The sequence below is a fragment of the Portunus trituberculatus genome, chromosome 23 (genome assembly GCF_017591435.1).
Source record: "Portunus trituberculatus isolate SZX2019 chromosome 23, ASM1759143v1, whole genome shotgun sequence".
Lineage (NCBI taxonomy): Eukaryota > Metazoa > Arthropoda > Malacostraca > Decapoda > Portunidae > Portunus > Portunus trituberculatus.
The window spans coordinates 8,557,270-8,567,269 of record NC_059277.1 but is presented as its reverse complement, the minus strand read 5'-3'; the positions used below and the strand labels follow the sequence as shown (position 1 = coordinate 8,567,269).

Genomic DNA, 10,000 nt, shown 5'->3' with positions numbered 1-10,000 from the left:
AAGAAGAGTAAGCCTATTCTACATAAATAACAAGAAATTTGCTGCAAATTTCCAATAAATGTTAAGCCTGAATCACTTAATTATCTATGTACAGTACATTCCCTTATCATATTGAAAAGACCTGAAGTAGAGTAAGAACAACTAGGCAGCAACAATGAACCACTCATATCCAGGGGAGGCAGGAGGTGGGAGCAGCAAAATCTCCAGAGAAAAGCCATGCACAGACACTCACTGTTAACTGCATTTGGTAGCGAGTGGAGTCTATTCCTGTGAGTGCGTGGTGGGGGCTGGGGACTCTCTGAAATAGTAAACACGCAAACCATCCACACAAGCACTAACAAATGATGAGAAGTAAGGAACACTGTGCAGTGTATTTCCAGGGTGCCAAATAAACTAACAGGTACATGCGCACCTTAACCATCACACTGCTCATCAAAATCTAAATTTAATCTTCCAATAACTAAAAATTAAAAGAATTAATAAAGTAAATGACATATTTCATGACAGTGATGTTTGGATCAACTGAAGCAAAGCTGAACGTCTCATCAGAGAGAGATGTATTGCATACTGTTGATAATAACATATTTCAATCAACGTATGGAGATACTGTACAGGAAAAGTGATTCCAAAAATCATTTGGCAGAAAACAGAAATGCATAATAATTTTGATTAATCATACAAACGATCTCTAAGCTGCAATTACGGTCTAATTAAATGAAATACTCATTAATTTTCTACAAGGATAAATCGGAAGTTGTGTCAATGATAGTGACGGTAAAGAAACCCATACAGGGAACACATACCGGTATCCTTACAGCAGTTGAGCAGGAAGGTTAAGGTTTGCTTGCCTTAAAACTACCCATTGAAAAATAACACAGATTAACATGGTCATCTAAACCACATATAAAAAAAAGGGCAAACTTGGCAACAGAGAAAATTCATTGACAGAGAGTAGTAGTACAGGTAGAATAAGATGAAAAAGAAGAAGCTGTTAAGCACGTAAAGTACATAAGTGGCTGTACTTTAATTACTAAGACTAATGCAACACTCCCAGGTACTTCTAATGATGGGACAGCAGCAGAAGAAGGCAAAAAAAATGTTTATTTAAAGGTTTAAGCTGTAGTAAACTAACTCACTAGCTCACTACAACAAATTAAGAGAAAGACAGAAAACTTCCATTTATACACTGCAAAGAGAGAGAGAGAGAGAGAGAGAGAGAGAGAGAGAGAGAGAGAGAGAGAGAGAGAGAGAGAGAGAGAGAGAGAGAAACTAATAAACTAACATCTAATACAAATTTAATATATATATATATATATATATATATATATATATATATATATATATATATATATATATATATATATATATATATATATTAGTTAAATATTCAAAAGCAGGTCCCATTTGTATACAAGCCACTAGGATAAGATAAAAGTAAATTCCTTTATACATAAAAACAAGACATAAAAGGAAATGAAGGGGGAAAGAAAAAGAATGTCCTCATAATATACAAATATATGTACATTCCCAGTGATCTGTTATGAAATCCATCCTCTTCAAACCACCTGCAATCCTAATCTAAAATATAACATCCTTTTCTTTTAAGGATCCTCAATAATATTTTCAATCTGAACAGAAGAAAATTACATATTATCCTGGGCATCTGAGAATATAGAAAGTTATGTGACATTATTTGTACTTTTGTCATAAAAAATCTGGCTTTAAAACCAAGGATAGAGTTTCTCAGTGTCAAGAATTGTGGCTTTCCTGGTTTTACCAAGACATTTGCCTTTATTTGACAACCCATAGAGCTGAACCAGTACAGTGGTTGTGAGAGCCAAGGTGCCAAGCCAAACATGTGCAGTGTCAATAGAGTGAAATGTGCCACTGTTGTTGCCTTATTACTTACTAAATGAACTGGTTGTCTTAGAGCGCGGGATGCGGCCTAGGGGTGAAATTTTGAGTGAGCAGAAAAATTCAAAGGTCAAAAAAAGCATGTCAGTTGCATTGCAGACTGTCACACTATTTGGGTCAGATTTAGCTTTGGCTGCAAGAAATTGTTCCAGTTTAAAGCTCTGCAAAGACACTCCTTCTGGGCCACATCCTCATCAATATTTTCTGGTTACAAGTATGCATGTCATGAAAAATGAAAGAGGGTATTATCATGGTGATTCAGGACATTTTCAATAACACATACTGGTTTATTTTTAACCTTCCTAGTAAATCCCTTGTACTTATAATCACCAAATATTATGAAAATTACAAGAAAGTAAAATTATTGTTTCATGTTGATAACTCACACTTACCACAATACCCTGTGAAGTTATCAAAAGAGCTCAAGACAAACTATGAAACACAGTAATTCAACATAAGGCAACTGACATAGTAAAAAAGAGAAAGAACCAAAAGAGAATATGATAAAATGTTAAAGAACCCTTGGAGTAATCCCCATCAAGTTGCAATCAATGCCAAGTGCCGGATACTTTTCAATATGAAGTGTGGGCCCACCATATGCATAACCACACTTAGGATTTCTCAAAGGAAAATACTGAAAAACTATAAACAAAGGTTGGAGAGTGAAGAAAAGAATGTGTTGACAGTTACCTGGAGGTGGCTGGTTGTTATTGTTGGTGGTGGCAACGATGTCGTTAGTGTTGTTGGCAGCGTTGTTGTCGAGGGACATGGAGCGTGTTCTTTCCAAGTTTGAGGGAAGGTCATTTAGCCTCAGGGACAGCTGCCTCTTGAAAGGTGACTGAAATCCACCATTGGTTTAGTATTGCAGCAAAACAAAGTACTTATCTTAACTTTTACCATCTGATGGATTTGACTTGAGGAACAGTACCCATAGTAGTGAAAGTCAAATGAATGTCAAGTCTTACATATAAAAGAGGAAGTCAAGAACTAATGAATAAGCTCAGTCAATAAGAATTGAACAAACAAAAAGTGGTCCAGGTGACAAAACTCATCTCAGTATCCATACCTGGTTGAGGTGCTGGAACACCCTGAAGGAGCCCTGTCGCTGCAGCATCAGGGGTGTGGCGTGGGGCCGGGCGATGGCATGGGGGTTGTCCACTTTCTTGACGGGCACTGGGTCTGCAGGATGACATATTCATTATGTGAGTTGTGAACATTAATTTATAAATACTTTTTTTTATATAAATGGAAACTATATTTTCATACAGTATTTCTTCACATATTGCAAACATACAAACACAATCAGCACATTAAGTTCATAAGTTATCATAGAATTGCATGAAAATTTATAAGAAACAAGAACTCTGAGAATGTCTAACATAAGATCTATGAAATTAACATCATACATACACAAAGTATCCCTTGGGCATGGAGATTTAGCAACCAAGGTGTGCAGTAGTTGAACAAGTAACCTATTATTACTATAACCTGACACAATACAAGTCACATCAGATCCCCCACTGCCTTAATATATATAAGCCCTAAAGAGAGAGCTGAAAATCCCAATGCACTTCCACTCACCAATTGGTTTCCACTCCTGCGGGTCTGACAGTCGTTCTGTGACTGTCATCTGCCTGAAGGAGCCACTGCGGGTGAAGGTAGAGGTGGCTGGGTCAAAGGACATCGTCACTCCACATTCCTTATCCCTTTTCTGCTTGCGCTCCAGACAGGCAGCAAAAGCACACCCAACAGCATGACTCAGCCTCTCACCCTGCCAACAGAACAACAGCTATTATAACCAAGTAATGCTCTAATTCTCCCTCTCAAATCTAAAGGAGTAATGAAGAGGTGAAAACCATGAGCTGTGACCTAAATACATCACACAATATGAGAACTTAATTTAAGTTCAAGAAATGCAACCAAATTCAGAAGTCCAAAATTCATAAAAATAAGAAAATTCTTGGTTATGGTTGTTATCTCATTAGAAAACAATACAAATACTCTAAGACTCAACACAAAAGTCATCCCACTTTTACATACAAAGGCAGCAAGACACTGGACAGCCTTCACCTAGATATGTAGCATGTAAGATGTTGCATCACCTTGCCTTGTCTGGTGTTTCATTATCACCTGACATTTACAGTACTGAGCTCTCCACTGTACAGCACACACACACACACACACACACACACACACACTAAATGAATAAATAAATAAATAAATATATGTAAAATAATGATAGTAACAATAAAAACTTAAATAAACAAAATAACAAAACATCTGTTCAGCAAGGTGTAATCAAGCCACCAAGGTGACACTCACCGACTCCTTGACAGCAAAGAATCCATGACACATCCACCGCCGTGTTGTGCCATCGCGACAGATGTATGAGAATCCCTTTTCATGGTTGCGGTCCGGAGCACAGAATGACACCTTCTCTATAGTCTGGTCTACAAGCAGACCCTGGGTAAAGTAAATAGAAGGTGTTAAGAGCTTTCACTATAGCGAAAACACACTGACTTACATTTACCAATTACCAGATATTAAAATGGCTTGAGGTGAAGTAAAGTGTATGCTGCATATTGAAAGGTGTATCATGAAAGTGAAATCTCAAAAGAATTACATTATAAGCAGCTAAATCTGTCTAAGCACAAGATTAATATTGAGCTCAAGATTAGACATTGTGAAAAGATACAACAGACATTGTACTAGTTGTCAGTCTCTTGGTGGTCCACTAGGTAGCATTACAAGCTGCTCCTTCACTTCTACAGCAAAAAAGTGAAATCTTCAAATCATTAAGTCAGTGATAATATAGTGATACAGAACAGACAATCTATAAGACTTTATATACATATACATAGTTACTATATATATTTCTTCACAAGTGCATGTCCTGGACTTACTTTGGTCTCATCATCCACAACCCGCAGTCCATCACCAGACACATACAGCATTCCCCGCACAGGCCGCCGACGGGAGTTCTACACAAGTAAAAGAAAAATCATTAAATATATGCTACAAAACACTTGCCTTCAAACTATAACAAATGAGACATAGATTATTGTAAAAGCCAGTAGAGAAATAATTCAAAATAATGTACAGCATTTTTGTTCATTAGCTAAGTAATACCAAGAATAAACTAAATGTTACAATGTGGTGGCCAGACCGACAAGGTGAAGCAAATTCCACCTGGGTCATGGTGGTCATTATGGCTTGATTGGTAGAGTTGTGTACCTTGAATATCCTCTTAAAATGTTGGTAGCTTCTCTAAAGCTCAAACCTTTACAGCAATTACTCAGTCTCAAAACAGAAGTTATGGTTGTTACACATGTGCTATGATCAACCACACTAAGCTGCAACAAACTCCCATCACACACATTATGCAGAACTGAATAATGCTGACAAAAATGGTTGACTGATCTTGACCTTGGTGATCCCACAATTCTGGGTCAATAGTGGTCATACAATGCAAATACCAGTTTTTATTTCCACCAATTAATTGTCTAGAAAAAAGAAAATCACTTACCCTGAGCACCTTCAAGGCCTCCTCACACACCTGCATTCCTCGGGATTCGAACACCTCCACACATCCCAAGTACTGCCAGGAAGAGAGGAAACATGTACTGTACTGTGTATGTAGTCTATATTGAAACATAATCCACACAATTTGAGAGAGAGAGAGAGAGAGAGAGAGAGAGAGAGAGAGAGAGAGAGAGAGAGAGAGAGAGAGAGAGAGAGAGAGAAACCTGTAATAAGTATTGTGTACCAAGTAGCAGCAAGGTTCATTTTAAGTTATGCTCTGGTTGATTTCCTGTATCTAGTCTATTACTCAAGACTTAAAATCTTAAAGTAATTATACATCTTTGCCTGAACCATGATTTCCATTCTATCAGGCAAATGTTTAAGAATCAAGACCTCCATTTGCTACTTGTCTCCTCTTATTCTTCTATTACCCACATCAGATAAGTCCTGTTTTGTCCATATTTTTCACTGTTTATGTATCGGAGTGTGTATGTGAGTGAAGACCATATATCAAAATTGTGTCGCACCTTCACCACAGTCAAAAGGCTTTAGTTAAAGTTACATAAGTTTTTAAGAGTATTTCTACAGTTCTAGTGACAGGTTAGTGACATTTCAGCATTATCAACAGAAGAAACACTTTTGATAACCACGCTACTTACCTCTGTGGCTTTTACAATACCACTGTTGAGAAAACTAAACATTCTGAATATTAACCTAGAAACTAGTGCGCAAGAGGTTAACTATGGCCCCCAGTCAGCTAAGCCTTCACGCACCTTGACTGGGAAGGAACACGTGCCCGCCCTGACTGAGGATTCGTCTGTCTGCCATTGGTGGGGTTTGGAAGCCTCCGTCACGTGATGGTGGTCCTTCTTCTTCCGGAAACTCTCACGGAAGCTTCGTCTGAGCCGGTCCATCCTTCTTCCCCGTGAGCAGCTTGGTCCGTCAATCTGTCAAAGAGAGAGGAAGCTGTGTGAATGTGACATGTAGTAGTAGTAGTAGTAGTAGTAGTAGTACAGAGGAACAATAAATTAATAAATGTAATGAAGAGTAAATACAAGGAAAGGTGAAAGAAAATCGCAAAACGAGAGAGAGAGAGAGAGAGAGAGAGAGAGAGAGAGAGAGACCCAGCATGCAATAGTTTGAATTATTTCGGTATCAGCTGGCGATCATAATAAAACAATAGTGCTGCATTGCCTGGGGAGGAAGGAGTCAGTCACCACGCGTTGCCACTCTTGCAGTCTTGCCATATGGGTAAACTTATTTCTTTTTCCCTCCCGTATAACGAAACACGGAAACACATTTTCACCCTCAAAGCCTCTGTTAATGTACCAACTCCACTAGTGAGCATCGCGAACAATACAACTAACTAAAATGGAAGTTATTGCGTGGATCTGCGATAGAATAAACAGCAACGCCACATGAATGGATATAACACGAGAGACGATGCCATTCGAGCCACGCCAGGCCCCGCTGTGCTTACTAGGATAGGGTAAAGTGAGAGATAACGGAATACAGTGGTAGCAGTAACAGTAGTAGGAGGGCATGCGTGCGTACAAGATAACGAGGTTGTAGCTGTGCATGTCGTAGCTTGAGGAATGTCGGAGCAACGAACTCTATAATCTGTAAGACATAAGTACTACATTATAAGGTCCCAGCTGTGTCCGTTCAAGATTTGCTTACGAATCCTCTAGTGTGATGCACTTGACACACACAAGAGCGATGTAAGGGAAAATATGCATATTTTAAGACTATACCTAAGCACCCATGAGCGGATTCCTAAACACCTCGGCGTCTTATCTCGGTTGCTTTCAAGTGGATGTAGTGTAGTGGACGTTAATGGCGTTTTCAAGGGTGTTCTCATGATTGCAATGATTGTTTACCATGATTTCTAAATAGCCAGAGGGAAAAAGACCTATGAGAATCCCACTAAACATATATGGCCTTTAAAATTAATCAGTGAAGTGTTTCAGAACAATCACAAAACTCAGTGTGCAGTAGTTCTAAGAAAACTTCACTTTCACTCCCTCTGTGACGTGTCTCGTGTAGTTGATATATATATATATATATATATATATATATATATATATATATATATATATATATATATATATATATATACCATGCAAGATCGTGAAAGTGGGCATGGGTATATAAATTAATGACTAGGCTGCCAAAAACTCACCATGGAGTAAGAACTGGTATCAAGAGGATCGGAATGAGTGGCGGTCAGTGCCTGGTGTTTCTTAATCTCACTGCCGCTGCTGGCCGATCTGGGGCGAGACAATTCCTCTCTGTTCATTGTCGCTGCTTCGTCCAAGCTCACACGAAAAAGACAAAAGGCCTGACGAGTAGTACTTTCAAAGTTACATACGTACGCAAGTTTCTACACCACATTAAGCTTCCAAACCAAGGCACGGATGGTGGAACTAGAAAGACCACACAAATCACACTTAAAAACGACACACGTACACACGTAACACTCGAGATCAAAAGTTAGTACGGAAACAATTGGAAGCGTAACCCACCACTACAGTATGCTTAGATAACGCACAACATGAATGCTAGTGACTAAGGTGGCTTGATGCAGCACACACACTGACTAGGCAATCTTTTCGAAGTTCACGCAAGTAACGCTTCACGGACACCGCCGAAAGTGACACGACGCTGCACTTCTCAAGGACTGAAACGCCGTGTACTCCCTCCGTCACCAGCAGACAAGAGGAGTGTGAGAACAGATGGGGGAAGACATCTGGAGCAAGAGTGACAAGGGAAAATCCTCCACGGCGCGGTTGCGATAGACTAAGTGGACAGGATGAGGATGTGTGATAATACAAACAAGTAACATGTAAACAACCATGAAGAGGTTTTGTTTGTAAGAAAAGGGTATATAACGCAGATAATGGATTATAATAAAGTAGAAATACACAAATATGCCTTTAACTAACATTCAATTACAAGAAATTGGGTATATGTTGAGAATAAAGCATAACAAAATGAATAAAAATTAATGAATACATGATACATGACAAACTACAGAGAGGAAATTCTAAATACACACACACACACAGAGAGAGAGAGAGAGAGAGAGAGAGAGAGAGAGAGAGAGAGAGAGAGAGAGAGAGAGAGAGAGAGAGAGAGAGAGAGAGAGAGAGAGAGAGAGAGAGAGAGAGCCTACACAGTTGCCAGAACCGTTATTTCATAAAAACTACTCGCCAAAGGTGAGCTCCAGGACAAAGGTCAAAAGTGTGTGTGTGTGTGTGTGTGCAATGAAAGGTCTTAGAGAGAGAGAGAGAGAGAGAGAGAGAGAGAGAGAGAGAGAGAGAGAGAGAGAGAGAGAGAGAGAGAGAGAGAGAGAGAGAGAGAGAGAGAGAGAGAGAGAGAGAGAGAGAGAGAGAGAGAGAGAGACAGAGAGAGAGAGAGAGAGAGAGTAAACAATAAATCCTTAAGAGCCCTAAGGATATTACAATGAACATTCTTAACCTTGACTTCATAATAAAATAAATTTTGAGGTCATTATTTGTTTATCATTTATTTATTTTGTGACGTCAAACGACCCTCTCTCTCTCTCTCTCTCTCTCTCTCTCTCTCTCTTAGCATCAAAATAATGTTTAGAGAGAGAGAGAGAGAGAGAGAGAGAGAGAGAGAGAGAGAGAGAGAGAGAGTTTCCCTTTCTCCAAACCACCTGCTCATGATTTTTTTTTATCGAAACACACACACACACACACACACACACACACACACACACACACACACACACACATACACACCTGACCACTTTCTCCCTTACAGCGTCTTCACTTACGGTACAAATTTCTTTATCAGTTTAAATAAACGTCAGAGAGAGAGAGAGAGAGAGAGAGAGAGAGAGAGAGAGAGAGAGAGAGAGGTGCCTGTGTGTAACGTTACAAGAGGTAGGATGAATATCTCTCTCTCTCTCTCTCTCTCTCTCTCTCTCTCTCTCTCTCTCTCTCTGCAGTGCTGAGGACACTGCGTCATGAAAACAAAAAAATGCACACACACACACACACACACACACACACACACACACACACACACACACACACACAGCCTTGACACACATCTGATGGCAAACTTAATACCGAAGAGATCAAGTGGGAAGAAAAATTGCAAGAAGCTTCAGTCTGAGTCGGCGAAAGGTTAATGTAGTGGTTTCATTATTAATACAGCGAACTCCAGCAATCTTACAACCTCGCGACAGCAGAGGGAAGAAAATTAGTTACACATAAAGAACAGCAGGTCATCGTACACGCATCTGTATTTTGATAAAGGTGTTGCAGAATCATATATTATGAGAGGTTAATAAAGTAGTCACAGACTTTTTTCCCAACATGGCAGTATAGTATTAGTTTTTCTTATACTAAAAATGTAATATTTCCTAAGGGGTGTTTATGAGGGGTGTGAAGAGGAAAAGTAATGTAACCACCTTACGTTTAACCCCTTCAGTACCATAACGCATTTTCATATATATATATATATATATATATATATATATATATATATATATATATATATATATATATATATATACATTATTTGGTGAATC

General features: G+C 38.9%; 1 protein-coding gene across 7 annotated transcripts in view; it reads right to left on the bottom strand.

Moving 5' to 3' along the window:
• Window positions 1-10,000, bottom strand: part of LOC123507833 (protein numb-like) — an 86,138-nt gene that overhangs the window by 7,128 nt on the left and 69,010 nt on the right. For 3 of the 7 annotated variants that reach the window (XM_045261084.1, XM_045261079.1, XM_045261078.1), the window contains 8 exons: window positions 6,210-6,383; window positions 5,441-5,512; window positions 4,818-4,895; window positions 4,237-4,377; window positions 3,496-3,685; window positions 2,981-3,093; window positions 2,605-2,752; window positions 233-298 (listed from right to left, as the gene is read on the bottom strand). In XM_045261084.1, coding sequence (XP_045117019.1) covers window positions 233-298; window positions 2,605-2,752; window positions 2,981-3,093; window positions 3,496-3,685; window positions 4,237-4,377; window positions 4,818-4,895; window positions 5,441-5,512; window positions 6,210-6,350 — 949 coding nt within the window. In that variant the 5' untranslated portion in view covers window positions 6,351-6,383. Of the gene's footprint in view, window positions 1-232; window positions 299-2,604; window positions 2,753-2,980; window positions 3,094-3,495; window positions 3,686-4,236; window positions 4,378-4,817; window positions 4,896-5,440; window positions 5,513-6,209; window positions 6,384-7,618; window positions 8,154-10,000 lie in introns of those variants that run through there. The other 4 variants (XM_045261081.1, XM_045261080.1, XM_045261082.1 and 1 more) reach the window with 3 other exon arrangements.